This window comes from Festucalex cinctus, chromosome 4, assembly GCF_051991245.1.
Source record: "Festucalex cinctus isolate MCC-2025b chromosome 4, RoL_Fcin_1.0, whole genome shotgun sequence".
Taxonomy (NCBI): domain Eukaryota; kingdom Metazoa; phylum Chordata; class Actinopteri; order Syngnathiformes; family Syngnathidae; genus Festucalex; species Festucalex cinctus.
Window position 1 is genome coordinate 26,820,364 of NC_135414.1, and position 19,966 is coordinate 26,840,329.

At 39.4% G+C, this 19,966-nt stretch overlaps 1 protein-coding gene and 1 long non-coding RNA gene across 2 annotated transcripts in view; both read left to right on the forward strand.

Annotated features, from left to right (window-relative positions):
- The window catches only part of LOC144016950 (uncharacterized), an 87,884-nt gene extending 72,941 nt beyond the window's left edge, over nucleotides 1-14,943 (forward strand). The window contains exons 2-3 of the long non-coding RNA XR_013283042.1: nucleotides 13,057-13,100; nucleotides 14,908-14,943. This is a non-coding gene — a long non-coding RNA (uncharacterized LOC144016950). The remainder of the gene's footprint in view (nucleotides 1-13,056; nucleotides 13,101-14,907) is intronic.
- The window catches only part of LOC144017967 (CUB and sushi domain-containing protein 1-like), a 454,419-nt gene that overhangs the window by 131,030 nt on the left and 303,423 nt on the right, over nucleotides 1-19,966 (forward strand). The window contains exon 3 of the mRNA XM_077519995.1: nucleotides 17,785-18,001. Coding sequence (XP_077376121.1) covers nucleotides 17,785-18,001 — 217 coding nt within the window. The remainder of the gene's footprint in view (nucleotides 1-17,784; nucleotides 18,002-19,966) is intronic.

Sequence of the window (19,966 nt, forward strand, 5' to 3'; positions counted from 1 at the left end):
GTGCAGCATCAGGGTTAAGCGCACAGTTGCTGTTTTATATGCGGTCGCCATGCTGTCATCCACTGCAACCTTGGTAAAAGCATGTCAAACGTTGCTTTCCTTCTGAGGGAAGTTCCTCAGGATGACTTTAATAAGACCTGACGTCCGTGCTTATTACTCTATCCAGGGTAAGCTTCACAGCTTTTTTTTTTTTTTTTTCCTCTTGAGGACATGTGACATCCATCCATTTTCTATTCTATAAATAAATCAATTTTTCATACCACTTAACAAGTTCAGGGTTGTGGGGAACGAGACGCTGTGATTGGGCGATAGGTATTGTGCACCCTGGACCGGTCGCCAGTCAACTAGAGAATTTGAGATTGACAAAACATGTATGAAAATTGGTATGGACATCCCCACTCTCTTCTGTTATGGAATCGATGCTGTGTTGTCTCCAATTTGAAACAAGACAACTTGCTTGTTCCTTGGCTCTCTCCAGTTCTGCTTTCCTTCCGTTCCCCCCCCCCCCCCCCCGCCCTCTTCTCTTCCACTCAGCCTCCACTTCCACTTCCTTCGAAGCCTGACACTCACGAGTCTGTTTCACTGCCTACTCTTGCACCACGCTTAGGTGTGACTGACAGATTTTGGGTGAATTTCGCGATGACAGGCCTGTAAGCACTTCAGCACAACACAACGGTGTTGTAAATCAGAGACAGGCAGTATAAGGAGGAGGTTATTATTGGCACCTATCATGAACAATCACATCAACTCCATTTGATCTGAAATGCATTATGTATAGACGATGCGTCTGTCTCGAAGTGTTGATTTGTGATGAAAAGAGTTGGCATCAGTTGGACCTTAGAATTTTATGTTGTTGACAGACTGAATCTTCAATTTGGACAAAAAAAAAAAAAAAGTATTCAGACATCTGTTTATGACACCTACACAAACTGCAAATGGAAGAAAACATGATGTTGTGGAATTCCAACTTTCACTAATCAAGTACGATTTTCTTCTATATATTTTTGAGTGTATTTTTGGCCCAGTCATCCTGAACATTTGTGAGGTCAGAGGCTACAGACTCAAGAGGAGGCTGTTCTAGTTCACCTCTAAGAAGTTTGATGAGGTAAAAAGGTCAGAGCTCTCACATCTTTCCACACACAACACACACATGCCTTTTGAAACTTTGTGCACAGGGCAAGGAAAAGGTCTTGCTTGCCAAAAACTCTTACTGGCAAGTCGAAAGCATAAAATTGTCAAAAATGTATTGGCGAGATGAAGACTTAGGACTCAGAAAAGTCGTCCAAGATTAACACATTCATTGCCAGACCAGCAAAAAAAAATGCATCATTTGACGTCTTTTTCCGTCAATGGCAGTGAATGAGTTAAACATGGATCAAAATCAATGAAGCAATTAGAAATTGTTGATATAATGTACAGCAGGGGTGTCCAAACTTTTTCCTCTGAGGGCCACAGACAGAAAAATAGAAAGCTGCAAGGGCCACTTTGATTTTTTTTAAAAAGTTATTTATTAACACATTCATTGCCAGACCAGCAAAAAAAAATACATCATTTGACGTATTTTTCCGTCAATGGCAGTGAATGAGTTAAGAAGGCACAGAATGAATCTTAACCAAACATTGACTCATACTTACTTATACATATTTTCATTCTAGTAAGAACCATCTTTGTGATTTAATATTCCAGTGCAGCATAACAAAACAAAACATAATGAGTGCACTTTTCTCAGTACCCTCAAAACCAAACATTTGCAAAAACACGATGTAGTCAGAACAAACAATTCAATATTGAATACGGAACAACTCTGACCACGCGGGGTCATGTTGACTTCAATATCCAGCATGCTGTTCCGTCACTCACGGGGTCACGATGCCATTCCAAATAACAATATCATTGAGTACGAGCAGGTAGGAAATTATACACCTGGCAGCAAACAATTGGACGACTGCAGCACAACTGCTGTGAGAGAGATGCTCTGATGGAGTCAGGCAGGGTGACATGACAAACGCAGGCATATTGCGATGTGCAATGCAACATGAAATCTGACAAGAATTATATCACGTATATCCATGACAAGTAAATCTGAGCCTGAACCCACTGGGTTCATATTATGATCAATAATGCAAAACGTAGCTCCTTGCTCTTTCTGCTTTCAAACTGTGACAAAGTACAGTGAATCCCCATTTACAGCAGTGGGTGCGCCATCTTCGACAATGACATTATTCAGTTCAAATGCACACTAAAACACAAGTCAAAATCTCCGGAGAGGCAAAAGAATGTTACCTTCCAACATCCATATTGCAAAGGGGATGTGATGATAATTCATTTCAGAAACAGCCTTTGCATGCAGTCTAGCAACTCACTCTGCCAACTTTTAACTCATGTTGTGGAGCATGCAGGATTTTATGGAAGCCCATTCCCGGCAGTTATTAAAAAAAAAAAAAAAAAAAAAAAGGGAGGTTTTTTTTTTATTATTGTTTTTTTTTCTTTACGTTAGAACGAGAATCCGCCAGTGATTTTTTTTTTTCTTTTACACCATCAGTATGCTTCCATAGTTAGTGGCGGTGTAAAAAAAATAAAATAAAAATAAATAAAAAAATAAAAAAAATGTGTTAAAAAAAAAAAAAATAATTAAATAAATCCACTGGCGTTTTCTGACGGCGAAAAAAAAAAAAAAACTCCCTTTTTTTTTTTTTTTTTTTTAAACTGGCGGGAATGGGCTTCCATAGGATTTCCATCTGTCCATCAACTTTTTGTACCGCCAGAGCCATACCCCAGGCGGACAAGACTCTGGACCCCAAATGAATAAATAAATAAATAAATAAATAAGCACAAAAAAACCTGAACTGCAGTCATAACTCAGTTTTGTTGCAACTGCACACATCTACTGTTGCATCTCTCACCCACAATAACGTATTGGCGATGAGCAACTGTGATACACTCTCTCCCCGTTTCAAATTTAGTTTGTATGACCCCCGCAGGGCTTTAACTGCTAATGCGCACAAAACAAAGCTTGCTTGCGAAGCATTTCTTAAAGATAGGCACAATGGAACAACGTCACAAAGCAGGGAGTTCCCAGTGACCTATTAAAATGCAAAATAATGGCCGGCATTTTATTGTTTCTGCACTGCTGTCCCAGCTTGCAAGAAACTGAAAATTAGGCAAAACTTGCTTCCAGATCCTTTGCAAAACAATGGAAATGAAATTAGAAGTGGGTTTGTAGACATTGTGGCAAAGATCAAATTCATTTTAATGCTATGAGATGTCTTATAGTCACAAATGCCGTAGCATTGTTGGTGGGATGTCGACATAGTGTACGTGTGAATGTTTGATTTATTACCCACGTGATGAAATGCAAGTCAAACAATGAATTTGATTGTTGCTAAAATGTCAGCTACATTTTATTCTGTGTAGACGAGGTCTTTAGGAAAACATTGGAAGCTGATTAGGCTATTATAGCAACTTGATCCAGTTCAAAAAGATACACCGAAGAGCTCAACTGAGTCACCCACCGATTTATGTAAATTACTTTTCGTAAACCCTCCTCTATCACGGGTTCCAGGGTCATGGTCCCAATGTTTCACATATTTATGAATTTATTTATTTATTTTTGGTACAGTGTATTAACTCCATTTGGTTCTGCCTCCTGTTTATTTAGGGTGTACTGGAATTCCACTGGCAACCAATAGATGGCATCAAAGTGCTTAGTTTGACAGTACATTTGAAAGAACAAGAACGAAAGCAGAGGCACTTTAACACTTTGACCGCCAAAAACGTTTAACAACGTTTCGTAAAATCACGATGTATGCCGCCATAAACGTTAATTCTTTTCTTTCTTTTTTTTTTATTTTTTTTTTCAATAAATCTGTGGTCAGTGCAACGTCCAAGTGCAGCGCAGCCGGGTCAATGAGTTGTAAAATCCAAAACACCCACTAACTACGGTCAGCAGATGGCAGCGGTAGCTGCTCGGGCCCTAACTAGAGCTGCGAATTACAATGAAACATGACGCAATCTGATGAAATAGAACGTTTTCAAGGCTGACGTGAATGATCAAAGCCTCTGTAACATTAAATCTAATTTGACGGCGCGTCACTAAACAAAAAATAGTATCAAAGTCACTGTTGTGGACAAAATGTTGTTTATGTAGCAAAAGAACACAATATTCTGTTTGCTTCGAAAAATGAGTTAAAATGCTCGAAATCCGCTGGCATTGGGGTTTTTTTTTTACGTTTTTTTTTTATAAAGTGTGGCAGTAAAAGAGTTAAGCTCAGCTTAGTTTTTATCTGAAGTTTACTGAATGTGAAAATCCCCTTAGGCCTGCATGCCAGCGAGCGGCGAACATTTGCGAGGGTAGCGGGATATCGAGCTTTTGTCAGGGTTCAAGTTCGTAAAGACGTTTGACAACGTTTTTTTCTGGATGTGACGAGAAAACCCGCTAACACTGTTGATGAACGCTTGCGACCTTGAAACGAATCTTGATAAATCCGGGTGAAAAATAACCCTCGGAGGCTTTTGTCTTGCTTTTAACTTCCTACTTTAGCGACAGCTGTCGGTTCATTTCATAATGTACATCTTTGGGCATGATTATTACTTACTGTAAACACTAGAGGGATTGTACATAAACTTAGAATATGCTGAGATCATCTCACTGTTTTTTGTAGTTATTTTTTTTCTTTGTGTAATGATTATTGTGCCTGACGAAAACAAAACAAAGCAATATTGAACTAAATATATGATGCTTCGCTTCCGTCGGCCTTGCGACTGACCTCGTGTGTTTGTGTTGCTCTCAGGTGTGTCAATGACAATGGAAGCTCTCATTCCTCTTGTTTGTTTTCCAGCTTACTGTTCATCGCCGCCTCCTATATTTCCATATGCTTGCAAATGAACTTATGTGAGCGTGTGCTCGTGTGCGTGCGTGTGTGTGTGTGTGGGTGCGTTTTACCTTCCCAAGCGCAACCTGCAAGCTCATGTGAAACATCAACATCCCTACAGATGAATAGCAAATCAGACTGCAGCATAGAGAGGATCAGAGCCCCAAGGGCCAGTATATAAGACACAAAGAGCACCTCCCTCTTTTTTTTTTTCCCCCCCTCGCTCTGATTCACCACATGTTGTTTTTAATTCATCTTTTCCTCTTTGTTGTCTTTCTTGTTACCCTCTCTGGATTAAGAGTCACTTGTAATTTCTTGAAATATCTTGCTTTTGATCCCCCCCCCCCTTATCAGTACCTTTGTGCATATTAACAGCTCTTTTCTTTTGGTTATTCCAAGAAATTTAGTGGGCAGTTTACAAGCATGAATATTATCCAGTTAAAACAATCATTGCTTGGCTTAATATAGTTACGAAAAAAAGGCTACTCTCCAGTACGTTCATGTCTAAGATTGGAGATGACAGGATCAGTACTTGACATTGACCTTGACAATTCTCACAAGCCTTGAATCCAACAAGGCCAACAAGTTGTAAAAAACATAACGCAACTTCATGGCATTTACACATACTGTATTATACTTTCTGTATACTTAATTTTGTACATCCATCCATCCATTTTCTTAACCGCTTGCTCCTCAAAAGGGTCGCGGGGGTGCTGGAGCCTATCTCAGCTGGCTTTGGGCAGTAGGCAGGGGATACCCTGAACTGGTTGCCAGCCAATCGCGGGGCACACAGAGACGAACAACTATCCACACTCACACGCACACCCTAGGGACAATTCAGAGCGCCCAATTAACCTGCCATGCATGTCTTTGGAATGTGGGAGGAGACCGGAGTACCCGGAGAAGACCCACGCGGGCACGGGGAGAACATGCAAACTCCACCCAGGAAGGTCCGAGCCTGGACTCGAACCGGAGACCTCAGAACTAGGAAGCGGACGTGCTAACCACTCGACTTGAAAATATTATTATTATTATTATTATTATTATTATTATTATTATTATTATTATTATTATTACTATTATTATTATTATTATCAACATATCACTATATTATTATTATTATTATTATTATTATTATTATTATTATCATTATTATTATTATTATTATCATGATTATTATTATTATTATTATTATTACTCTCAACTTAACTTTATTTATAGAGCACTTTAAAACAAGCATTGCTGTATACAAAGTGCTGTACATGAAACAGAAATCGGTCATGCAGTAAGGAGGAAGTAAAATGAGAGCAAAACAAAACATTGTAAGCAGACAAGTGAATAAAATTTACATCAATAAATTAATAACAAGAAATAGGTAAGTCAAGTCAAATTTATTTATATAGCCCTTAATAACACAAACGTTTCAAAGGGCTTCACATGCCCACGGTTAACAAATACCAACGACATAAAAAAAAAATAAAACCTTGAGAAGGGGCAGCAGATGTGGTAATGAATTATTTTTATTATTATTATTATTATTATTATTATTATTAAAAAAGACACAAAAAGACACTAAATCAGAATTACTGTGCATGCGTCGTAAGCATCTCATTTTTTTTCATGCCCACATTTGTGCATTTGGATACACACATGCACGCCATTCTCTTGCCTCTCATCACGCAAAACAAGTGTTAGTGTTTCCACCGGGGGACACACACGCAGACACCAAATCGCGCAGTAGAGCATCTCAGTCTGTCTCGCTCATCTCTTGTCTTTCCGGCTCCCAAAAACCCACTGAGACCAATAAGCTGCTCCACGCAGGCTGAGTAAAATAGGAAGTAGACCTCCGCAGACAGTGACGCAGGGATGTTCTTTGCAGTCCTGCTAAGTCAGCTTCGCCTCCAGTGCAAGTCTGCCTGGAAAAAGACAGAGCGCCTTTGCAGGTGTAACTAATTAGGTAAATACCAGAATTGACAGAACCCAATTAATTCACTGGAGAAAGAAAGCTAAATAATTTACAGTGTGATTATTTCCGGCCCTGTCTGGCCTTTTTTTTATTATTTTTTTTTTCTTTCCAGGCTTGCAGTGCTTTCTCTCATATAAAACCTTGGGTGTTACTTCTCAATTTAGACAAGTGTTTATCAAGCCTTATTGAGCCAACACAACCATTTGAATTAAGAAAAATCTCACGACTCACCAGCCAGAAATATGATTGTGAAATAATGAGGATCTGGTCTCAATTTACTCACAAACTGACTTACTGTGTGCAAGTCAGTCTTGTTTCTTTATTTCTATATTATGTCACCATTCACAAAATTATTGGCCAGCATGACTTCTTTTTGTTTACTGCTTTACATTAGCCATATACGATTATATCTGTTTGTGAAGAGGGCGGTATCCACGGGCTAGTACTTCCCAAGTGTTATTATATACACATCAAGTGTATATAAGTGTATGTGTGGCGTGTGCACGGTTGCTATGTGTTTTTTTTGTTTTTGTTTTTTTGTGGTTGTTGTTGATGTCTATGCATCTGACACTTTCCATTGGAATCATACAAACTCTTTGATAAGAGAGGTTCCCACAGCGTCCACTCAAGATGCACATGCAGAAATCCAATTTTCAAACCAACTCCCTATGTGGTTTGGTTTGGAATGTGTCTTGCTCAATCATATTTCATGTGATTTTTTTATTATTTTTTTCTCCTTCCCCAAAGTTAAGAGGAATATAAGTTGGATATGACAAAAATTGGATTTGGGGCTGGCAGTCTGAACAAGGTCATCGACAAAATGATTGCAGAGGTGGATTTGTGAGTTTAACGAGATGGAGAGTTGTGACATTCACATTTTTTGGTCGTTCCGTCATCATAAGAAGTCATATTTCTGTGACATAATCTCTAATATCATTTATCAAGAGCTTTAATTTACAAGTATGATTGAATATGGGTTGTTTCAGAATGACTAAGCTTCTGGTGAACTTAAACCAGAGGTACTGCACATGAACGACAACTCCACCAAAATCCAATATTTAAAGGCGCAGTCTGCCGGATTCATTCAGGAAAATGCACTTTTTAAATACTGGATGTACACACTTTAACTTTCTCTCAGTCTACACATCTGTGTTTATGTTAATCTTTGGTGGTGATTTCGTCCTAAACCCCCACGCCCCCAGCCTGTATTTTGCCATTTTGTGTTTGTTTTGTAAACAGCGGGACATTTCTGTGGAAAGACAGTGTTTACACCCCCCCAGCTAAACAAACACAAAATGGCAAAATACAGGCTGGGGGTGTGGGTTTAAGATAAAATCACCCCCACACGAAAACGAAAAGCCCATATTTATAAATTGAGAAGTAGTTTGTTTGTTTAAATCCTGTATTTAAAAAGTGCATTTTCCTGAGTGAAACCGGCAGACAGCCCTTTTTAAAGGTGACTATTGCATATATTAGGGGTGTACACAAAATATTCACATTGGAAAATCAGTTTTGATTCGTTGAACCGAATTAAATCGGTTACATTTTAAAATCTTTGCATGTCAAGTATGCCAAGTAGACCAATTCAAATTTGAACTTAACCTTGCATCCACGACGTGGTAGGGAAACATCGTAATCCCACGGAATCGAACCGAATCAAATCATTGCATTTATAACCGTTGCATTCTTGAATCGTAATGTACCCCATGCATCGAGAATGATATTGAATTGTCTTTGAGAGAGACAGATAAACGGCTATAGCAATTATAGTAGTTTTTTGTCCTTTGACTTTATGACTTTACCTTTCTTACTTTGACCTACAAGCAGTTACGTCAACGGTTCGTTCATAGTCGATGTTACTTTGTGCTTATAAGGACATACTGATACGTTTGAGGTTAAATGCTCTCCTCTCATTTGCTATGTATGCATGTTTTTCTCCTTGTATGTAATATTTATGTATAATATAATATGCATTTGTATTTTCTTACTCTTCAGAAACATAATGTGTTTGGAACATTTATAATCTTCTGTTCTCATGACTAAAAACAAATGGAGGAAAAACAAACACATTTTAACAGCTGACTTATTTTTGTCTTTGGGTGCAAGTAGCCAAGCGTGATATAAAGCACAATAATATGAAACAGCTAATATCAATCACATTCACAAAGACTTTTTAGAACAAGAAAACAGATGCAGGTGTCCTTAAAGCAATAAAAAACAAAACAAAAAAAAACAGCAGTATGGCACTTAAGACAATAAAAAAAGAATAGCCCCTCTTTTTTTTGTTAAAATGTTCTTATTCAGAGAAAGAGCCGAAAGTAAATATTGCGTGGCAATAAAAAGACACATTATTGTTGGATGAAATTGATTGAACTGTCAGGGAGAAATAACTTTATTGAGGAGCAGATTAGAGACGGAGAAAACGACATGAAGCAGAAAATGATTAAACTGTGCGACTCTGGGCTTCGGAGTGTGTGTGTGTGTGTATGCGTGTGTCAGCAAATTCATTGTGAGCCCGTACTGACCAGGACTGCAGTTTATACCACACAATATAACCACAAACTCGCACGTGTGCAAGTATACTCAAAAAACACAAATTACTGCATCCAGCAATGAGTGCTTACAATTGCTGAACCTGACATGTTGTGCACATTGCTGACTGAATGGATTTCATATTCACTTAGCTTTGACCCAAGAAGAGACAAACGTTAAGTTTGTTTTGTTTTTTTTGCTGCAGTACATTTATGGAAATGTCAGTGTGTTGTGTTTCTGTGTCGACTCTGTGCTTTCTATCAAATTTACAGGTTGACTTTTCAAGAATGCAACTCATACGCTTTTTCTTTTTAGCTCGCCCCAAGGGGAAGTTAAATATTGAGCACGCTGCTGCTATTTTTTTTTTTTTTTTTTTTTTTTTTTTTTTTTTTTTTTAGCAAATGCATTGCCAAGACAGTGAAGCATCAATGACTTTCATTGGCACATCTTTTCCACTTTGATGGTTTTGCGTATGTGAGAGCGTTTCCTCTTCATTGACTCAGAACACCGCTGCTTCTAGAGGTTTTTGACAGCATCAACTGCAGGAGACTCTGAAGGGAAAACTTTCCCAAAACATTTGATGGAATGATGATGCAGGCGGCGTCCTATGACCACAGTCATACGAGACGAAACTTCTGTAGTGCATTGCCGCTTGAGAGTTATCGCAGTGTAGCAGTACGAGTATTCGGTCTTCAGTAGTTGTCTTTAACCTTGAATACTGAAAAAAATGTATATACATTTATTTTCAAATTCAAGACATAGGTATTGGCTTTACTGGTCAACAAAATGAACATGAAGAGTAGCCTTTGAATACAGAAAGTTTTGAGTTCTTGTATTCCCCATCTCCATGAAGCTTAAGGAAGTGTTCCTTTAGTATTGCTAGATAAATAGTTGTGCTAGTCTAGACTTGCTCAATTTGGCTTTGCAAATCATGCGGTTAGGACCCTCATCACTCAACTCTATATTTATAGAGCACTTTAAAATAACCACCACCGCTATTTATGAAGATAGAACCCAGGGAGAGCAGATACAACGAAAACATCAGAGTACCCAGAATTGAGCCCTGTGGAACACCATACGCTCCGTTATACGTGACTTCATATTGCATGTGGTTGGCGTCGGGCCGAAATCTCACAATTTGGTCCAAAAAAAAAATAAAAAAATGTTGAATGTGTTGAAAATGGTTTACTCTATTTGATGATGCAATGTTGCTGATTGAACAAACAATGCCGGGTTTGGGGTCTCCTGAAAAGTGACTATTTTGGAGGTATAAGGTTTTGGCCCGATGCCAGCAACATATTCATCCCAGCAAGGTAGCGTGATCACCTGTAGCCAATGAAGGTCAAGCGGGGCGTATCATCACACATCAAGTAAACTCTTTGTGAAGTAATGTAGAGCAGGAGGTTGTGCCACAGTTTGGGAGCGAGAATGAGCATGTTTTACACTGAGAAATAATTAGCCACATCCGAGCTGCACAAAGTCTTGCCTTTAAGGCACCGTGTCTGGTGTTAACACAACATGGTAGGAGATAGGAGGCTCACACCCCTGACCTGGCAACCACCTGGTACATTCGCACAGCATCAACCCGGCATTAACTTGGGAATGACTTGACCCTCCATTCCATGTATGTGTTGTTTGTACAGAATGGTGACCCAGAAAAAGAAATCTCATTTGGACAGACCGTGTAAAAGGCATTTTCGTCTCCACTGTGTAATCTGGACCTCAGCACCTCCAAGACCACCAGACTATCAAAGTTCACTGATCTTGAATTAGCGTGTAGTGTTTAAAGATAACAGATAAGATGGCGCTAATCTTGCAAACACAAGCTAGTTAGCCTCTAATAAGCAGCTCATACGATTTGTAGATTATTCGTTTACCTTAGGGGTCACTAACCTTTTTGAAATTGAGAGCTACTTCTTGCAAAGGATTACCTGTTTGACACAGACTTGCGAAATAACACATTGCTCAATTTTCCTCCAATTAGTTTATTAATAATTCATGATATTAATCTATATGAGCACTCTGATCATAATTTCTCACAAGAACTACCAACAATGATTTTACAAGGCAGGAACTAGATAAATAACTATTTGAAATTAAACAAACGGCCAGCAGGTGGCAGCAGAGCAAAGGGGATAAACCAGGGCCATGTAGAAAAAAAAGCTAAATTACTTACAATTTTAAATAGATTTGTGAAAACTGATGAAACTTAGCTCTCTTTTAATGCTAATTGCTGCCAAACGGAAACAGATAGAAACATACTTTTTTTTTCTTTCCTGATGAAAGAAGAGACTTTAATCTTTCTTTTGATAGGTTCCATGCTTTTATAGCAATAGAACACAATATTCTTTGGGCCTTGCAAAATCAGTCAAAATCCAGTAAAACAGCCGGTAGCGAACGGGATTGCTTCTGTGAAAATGGCTGGGAGTGAATGAGTTAATTATATTGGCTCTTGGGGCGTATTGAGCACCTCACACTGGATTAAGGATTGATATATCTACACGCTGAATTGATTGACACTTTGGACCATCATCATAAACACAACTGTGATGGAGTATACCTTCACAAAGGTTGTTTCTGCCAAAGATCCAGGCCCTTCGTTGTCATGTTCAGTGTACAGACTTTTCACTCTACTTAAGCACAAGCTGAATGTTGACAAACTCCTCGCAAACCAATGATGATGTAAGAGAAAGGAGTCTCATCGGCTGTGCAAAGAACACCCCCAAGCTTCTACCTCAAAGTGGCTGAAAGTAGAAAACGTCTACAGCAGAATATTTCTCATCTATTCTCTGCCTCAATTCTCATGATAACACCCCACAGCTCACGTCTGACTCTGCCGCCTCGCTGGGAGGTTTAAATATGTTTTCCCCGGGCCTCCCTCGGTGTAGGCGTTGACAAATAACCGCATGTATCTCACCATTTTGGCTCCGGCATGTAGGCTATTGTAACCGCGTGACCCCCTTAAACGGTTAGCCGGCGCACCTGATGTAGGTCCCGCACTCCCACTTCACCACCACGCCGTCAGACCGCCCACAGTACCCGACCATCGCTGGAACGATTGCAGCTCCCAAAGCACCCAACGAACAAGCGAGCGCTGTTTTGCTGAAACTGGTGAAACACATACAAATCGTAGTTTTGAGTTACGGGCTATAAACAAACAAGACACAGTAATATCTTCGGTGAAAAACACATCCATCACTGTTTAACTCTTTTCCTGCCAGACGTTATCAAAGAAAAACTTTGATATGAAAGAGCTTTGATCATTGACGAAAAGAGATACAATGCTTCCATCTGCTGGCCATAGTTTAGAGTGTTTTAGATTCCTCCATCCATTGACCAGGCAGCGCTGCACTTAGAAACACTGAGCACTGAGAAAATGTAAAAAAAAAAAATTGTTGACGTTATTTAACGTTTATGGCATTATACGTCGTGATTTTACTGATCGTTATTAAACGTTTTTGGCGGTCAAAGAGTTAAAAAAAAAAAGTTGAGCATTTTGCGGCATTTTTTTTGCTTGTTTTCTTCGCTGTGTTGGTAGGAAGTAGCAGTAGCGTCCTCTGGTCACTTTCAAATCATTGTTTGTTTTTCTTCAAGTTGTTTTACATTTTGTGTTGGCGCTTTGTTTGCTTTCGAGCGCTCCAGCACGTCCCCATTCATCATTGAAAATATAACGCATTGCAATTGCAGGTTGGTGGCAGATTGATTACAGACTGGTGCCTTTTCTTCACAAAGTAAGAATGAAGAAAAATGAAGCTCGTGTGTTTTCTGCTCACACAGACACGACGAGATGCAAATGCTGGTATCACGCAATCACATGCAATTCTCTCCCGCACACGTCCCGGCTTCATACTTAATTGCTTCTTTGATCATGTCTTTTTTTTCTTTTTTTTTCTTCAAACTCACACACACGCATGCATGCACGCACACACTACACACCACCAATCTCACCTATCACTGCTGTTGTCAGTCCAAGCTGCTCTTTTTTTTTTTTTTGCTCTGACAGTCATTGGGATTTATTCCGGACATTGTCTCAATAGTTCCCATGAGCGTGCGGGAAATGATACATGTTTCATCTCTTCCTTCCTTGGTTGCCATGGTGACCGGTGACTGGGTATGTCTTCGATCTTGAAACCTAATTTTGCATCAAATTGCAATAAGCGACATATTTTGCGCTTCCTGTAGTTTTGAGGGGAAGATAGAACAAGTCAAGCGAGTTGAAGCTGGTAAAAAAAAAAAAGTTTGGAAGAGCGAAAGTTTTACATCCTTTAGTTTTTACCAGACACCTTTTATTATTCCGCCGATTTAACACCAACAAAAGTGCCTGCGAGGCTTCAATCTAACTTAGCGCCTGAAATGTTTGACATTGGACCAGAAGGGATTGTAAGTGATGGTGATGGAAAGAAAGACGGACAGATAAGAGAGAGGGTGTGGTATTTGTTCTTTGTGGGATAAATATAGGAGGTGAGTGGGTGGGTTGAACAACAAGCTCGCAGTCGCAGGAGAAGAGGAGATGCAGCGCGACAAAAATAATGACACCAAAATAGAGAGAGTAAGACGATAGTAAGCGATACAGTAAGGAAGCCAGGTTGAAAAGTAATGACGTTTAAGGGAGAGACTTCGTCGTGCTAATTCTGAAATAATCATAGTAAAAGAGAGCCGGGGGGGGGGGGTTGACATGTTGAGTGGAGGGCAGAGGTAGACTAGAGGACGCATGTGCAGAGCCACGAGGATGCTGCTGGTAATCCTGATGACACGATGAAAGTGATGGACATACAGTCGAAGAGTAAAGCTTTGCGGCGAGTCAAACCTGCTGTGAAATCATGAAAAAGGACGAGGGGGTGATGCATGGAAAGGAACAAAAAAAAGATGACACACAAAATCCTCACTCTTTTATAGATCCCGTTGAATGGTTGCAGCCAATAGTTCTGCACAGTCTAACTTAAAAAGATGTGTTTGATTTGTGGCCTGGCGTGCCGTGGAACGAGCGGGACTCCGTCTGATTTATGAACTGGGGGCCTTCTGGTCAAGTTCTACTCCAGTGCACCACCCCTCTGCTTGCCCAGACGTTCGCAAGCATGTAGATCCCCGCTATGACCCCCCCCATTAATGAGCTTTGACTTCATAGCCAGAAATGATTGCATTTTTTTTAGTTCAAGAAATCGAGCGATATATATCTGTGCTCTGTATGAGATAAAAGACAGCATATTAAATAGGCCAGAGAGAGAAAAAAAATACAAAGCCCATGAGATATAAATCAAAGGTAACATGATTTAGTGTGGCGCTTTAATGAAGACTGACACAGTGGGACTGTGTGCACATGTTAGGATTGTGGGCATCTGTGTGGATTCATGTGTCGGTTGCTGTTTCTAGTACTGCAAACATGCATGTCAATTCACAGTGCTACATGTCAGCATGTGTACACATTTGGGGTGTCCAAACTTTTCACTCTTTTCTTTATCCATCTGCAGTCTCAGTACGCCTCTTGCTCACTTGGACGAAGTTCATTGCTCTAAGTTGAACCAACCATATGGTTTTCAGCCACAAGACAATCTGGTATCGGAGAGGCTACACTGCACGGAACATCTTAAGCATGGAAAACCCAGTTGGGTTGAACTCACCAAGCCAAAACAGTATTTCATTGCACTGCTCTGGGTATGTTGCTCCAATATGTTATGCGACGTGATGCAAATATCTGCTAAGTCCTACTCATCCCATCTGTGCAAAGTTGGGATCTGGCAGCAGGAAAGAGCGTGGACAGAAGAGGGAGACAACTGGAGACATACGTAACGAGTGCTGAGAGGGAGAGGTGAATTGGGTCGGAAAGACAGCGGAGAACAATCTGAAATGAATCTGGACACTCCAGATGGTTTGATGTTTGTTTGTGTGTGCAATGCACGCGTTTTGTTGTTGTACTTGCTGCCAGCGTGGAGTTACGTGTGGTTTGGGTTGCTTCAGGGCAAGCGGAAACATCTGGTTAGACCTGCAAGGAACAAGTTCTAAAAGAACAAAAAAAAAAAAAGGGAAAATCAGACTTTCTTGTAAACGTTTGGTTGACTGGATTTTGTCCTTGTGGACACACTAGTTGTCTCTGTGGGAGAGAGCCAGTTTTCTCAATAATAAAAGGTTACCTAATCAATTGGCCTTGTGATCTGACAAACTGCTGACTTTCATCTTGGAAACACACATACATGCACTGGTAATCAGTGTTGCCAGTAGTGTTGTTCCGATACGGTTTTTTGGCTCCCGATACCGATACCCAGCTTTGCAGTATCGGCCGATACCGATACCATACCGATACTTACGTTTTTTTTTTCCCTCAACATGAAAAAGCTGCCCTGCCATTGGTTCAGAGCATTTAAGGGCCAATAAGATATTTTAGATCGGCATGCAGTGAACATGTCACATATCAGTGAAGGTTGTGCACGAGCAAGACACAAGATGCTGCAACCAAAATCCTATATTAGCGTTGGAATTAATGGTATCGGCATGTTACTTGTGAGTAGTCGCCGATACCGATACCACTGTTTTTATGCAGTATCGGCACCTCTGCCGATACCAGTATCGGTATCGGAACAACAGCAGTTGCCAGGTGTACGATAATTATCATATTTGTACGATAATTTACCCTCTGTACGATGTACGATCAATAATCCTAAAAAAATTGGCAAATGTACAATAATTTGATCCATTTCGTCTTATTGCCGGTAAAACTCAAACTGCCAAGTTTTTTTTGCGAACCCTGAAGGTATCTCTTCTCATGTGACATAATACCAGCCAATCGCGCTTTGCTGAGCACGAGAAACGAGTGACGTCCATGCTTTGATTGGCTAAATGGTAAGTGCCCGCCCTCAGGAGACGCTCCAAAACAGGAAATCACGCAAGACTCAAACCACCTATCCAGTAATATATACAGATCAGTGACACGCAAGGAAGCCCTGAGTGCCTGTGAGCCGTGAGCGTTTTTAAACATATAAATATTTAAATATAAATATTTGACTGTCGCGAATCAGAGTATTTTGGTTATGACGGGTGTATGATAATTTCCATCAAAATACGATAATTTTGAGTCTATGGTACAATAATCCTATATTTCCCACTTGGCAACTTCTTCCACACAAAGCTACATTGCACAGTATATTCAAAATCATTTACATAGCATTCAGGCTATATTCTACATTCTTAAGCCTCTAATTGACCCTCATATATGCAAACACATGACTGTCATGCAGCCCAGTGACAGTGAGAAAAAACAACAACAAAAAACCTATAGCCCAAACTATGTTGTATGTGTCCGTATTCTCTCCATCCTGTTCAGGGTTGCAGGAGCCCATCCCGAGGGACTTAACACACACACTCACAACGTGCAAATTACACAAGGCCAATTTCAAGTCTGATTCCAACTTTTGTATCCTCCCACTGGCGACGCTCATCGTGCCGTGTACAAGGGAAAAGTGGAGTGATTTGCAGCTCCCAATTGGTTGAACGACCACTGAATGAACCCTAACAGCTTGAAAATCAGGCCTAATTATAGCATTTTTTTTTGTGTGACTAGTGTAGCATTTTTAGCACTGTGCTTTCATTGTATTTTTGTGTTATGTATTATAAATTGTTGTGCCTTGAGATACGAATGACATGACTTTAGAAGTTTTTTTTTTTTTTTTTTGCTTTAAGTTAACTTAAATTTGAGCAATATCATTGTGGTGGCAGTCAACTGACCTTGTCACTTCACAACAAGCAGCAGTTTGGCAGATAGAATGCAATTCTTTACAAAATCATGTTAAAATTTACTGTCAAACTGATAAAACAAAAAAAATAAAAAATAAATATAACAACATAGCTTTGGTTTCGATACCTTTGCTCATCTTAATGCTAACAATGCAAAACACCATAGACGGGTTTAAGAATAACATGGGGTGTCACAATATTATAACATAGGCGGCCTAATATTAGATATCAAACATTGGAGCAACACATGCAAACAGTTAATATCATAATATTCATAGGCATACATTTTTTATCCTCTGCAAAGAATGACTAATGTGGCTGTCTGTATGATTGTACACCCAGATGGTGAAGGCATTCACACCAAAAGGAGCAGTACAATGTTAAAGTGAATTGAAGTTATAAAAAAATATATATATATTTTATTTGTCATTACTGTGTTTTTTTTTTTTTAATAGTATCACTATTTTTCTTAAAAAAATAATGATAACAATTATATATATTTTTGGGAGACGTTACCAATTTGTTGACAATGTATGTCAAAATATTACTAAATACAACTTGAACATTTTATTATCTTATTTCCTAAAGTTTTTGTTGAATGTGACTTGGACTGTATCTTTGTGAACTATGATTCAAGACCACCGTCCTGATATTGTTTTTTTTTGTTGTTTTTTTTTTTTTTTCTTCCAGCTGAATCATGTGGTGGTGTGATCCAAGGCCTGAACGGAACGATAGAATCGCCTGGTTTCCCCCACGGCTATCCCAACTACGCCAACTGTACGTGGCTGATAATAACAGGCGAGCGAAACAGGATCCAGCTCACCTTCGTCACGCTTGCACTGGAGGAAGACTTTGATATGGTGTCCGTATATGATGGACAACCTTCGCCTGGGAACTTAAAAATGAGGTTAGAATATTTTATTTATTTTTTTTTTTTTGTGGTGATATTTTCTGTTGACGCTGTCACCCGAACCTGATAAAAAGTGTCAACTCACGCACTGATACACATTTTCTGTCACACACACTCTCCCTCTGACACTAAATGGAGAGAAACAATGTTTTTCTTTCCAGCACCGATTTTCATACGTCTTATCTTATTTGGCAAATGACGCCCGTGTTAGACTTAACACTTGACACTGCCAAGCTTAAATATGAGTGGATTTTCTTTAGCCAAGGCATATTATAGGGATAGCATTTACTAATTGGGTCGTTTCTTTTTCACGGTGAAAATCTTATCTTGCCAAATACGGTAACTTATAGTAGCTCTACATACATTTTATTTATTTATTTTTTAACATGAGACAAACAGCTGTTAGAATGCTTTTATGTTATATTTTACTGACAGTGCACTATTATTTATTTTTTATGTAACAAAATTATATCAATAAAACATAATTTAATTTAATGTGAATAATATTATATTCATTTAGAATTAACTAGTTAACTAATTTGCTCCCAATAATGTGTAAATACGTTTTTTTTTTATATTTTAAGTGTCCCAAAGATGTATTTATACGTTTTGTTTTGGGTTTTTTTGTTGTTTTTTATGCTCGAGCATAGAGAAGGCTTCGATGCAGCCTTTCAACTGCAAAGAATGGTTGCAGAAATGGTAGTTATTACACAAACGGCCAGCAGGTGGCAGCAGAGCAAAGGAGCTCAACCAGGGCCATCTAGAAAAAAAGCTCAATTACTTACAATTTTAAAGAGATTTGTGAAAACTGATGAAACGTAGCTATCTTCTAATGCTAATTGCTGCAAAACGGAAACAGATAGAAACATACTTTTTTTTCCTGATGAAAGAAGAGAATTTAATCTTTCTCTTGGTAGGTTTCATGCTTTTATAGCAATAGAACACAATATTCTTTGGGCCTTGCAAAATCAGTCAAAATCCAATAAAACAGCCGGGAGCGAACGGGATTGTTTCTGTGAAAATGGCTGGGAGTGAATGAGTTAATTTTACAATATTAATTGTAGAACCAATCTGGTCATTTATTTAATTATTAATTTCTTTCTTTATTTTTTTTATAGTGTTTAACTGTTTTGTTTTACTGTTTAAATGTTTTTATTTGGTAGTTACTAAGTTTTTAGCTCCAGTGTTTTCTCATGGGGGAGCCTCCACACTGGGAGGGGTGGCTGTTCTTCTCCTGCGGGCAGGCGGTTATCCCGGGGGCCCCTTGGCCCCGGGGGAGCTGCAGCTCGCTTCAGTCGCCGGTCCCTAGGATGGCATTGCTCCCTGTGGTGGTTGGCCGTCATCCCTCTCAGTGTGGATGAACTCCTCCTGGGTGCCTTTCCTCACAGGGTTCTTCTGTGCCCCTCCATGTGGTGGTTTGTGTGTGTCTGTGGGTGCGAACATGGGGATATGGTGGGGGGGGCTTTTTCTTTTTGTTGTATTATGGATGTTTTAATTGTTCAGCACTTTAAGTTGCATTTGAATTCATGAAAGGTGCTACATAAATCAAGTTTGATTTGATTTATCCTTGATTCAACCCATCGCCACCTGATGTGTCACTGTTACAGATTCACTTATTCTGTATATTTTAATAGTAGCAGTCGTGAAATAAATACAAGATTAGCAATCAATGTAAAAATGTTCTTTTTAAGTCAAGTTTTTGTACATTACAGCTTTCAATTTCCTTCCTCTGTGTATATGACAAACAAGTCGCAAAGATGCGCCAATGTTGTCATCATTAACATATTCAGGCCAGAATGCCAAACAAGTTAAAAGGCATTGCTGAACTGGCAGCTTCGGTATTTGGTGATTTGTTGCAGTGCAGAAAGGGTCGTTAGAACAGCGTCCACAGAGTTGGCTCGCTGTTGGGAGCTTATTCATCACAGAGTTTGTGTGTAGGAGGGATGAGCAGGGAAGGCATAC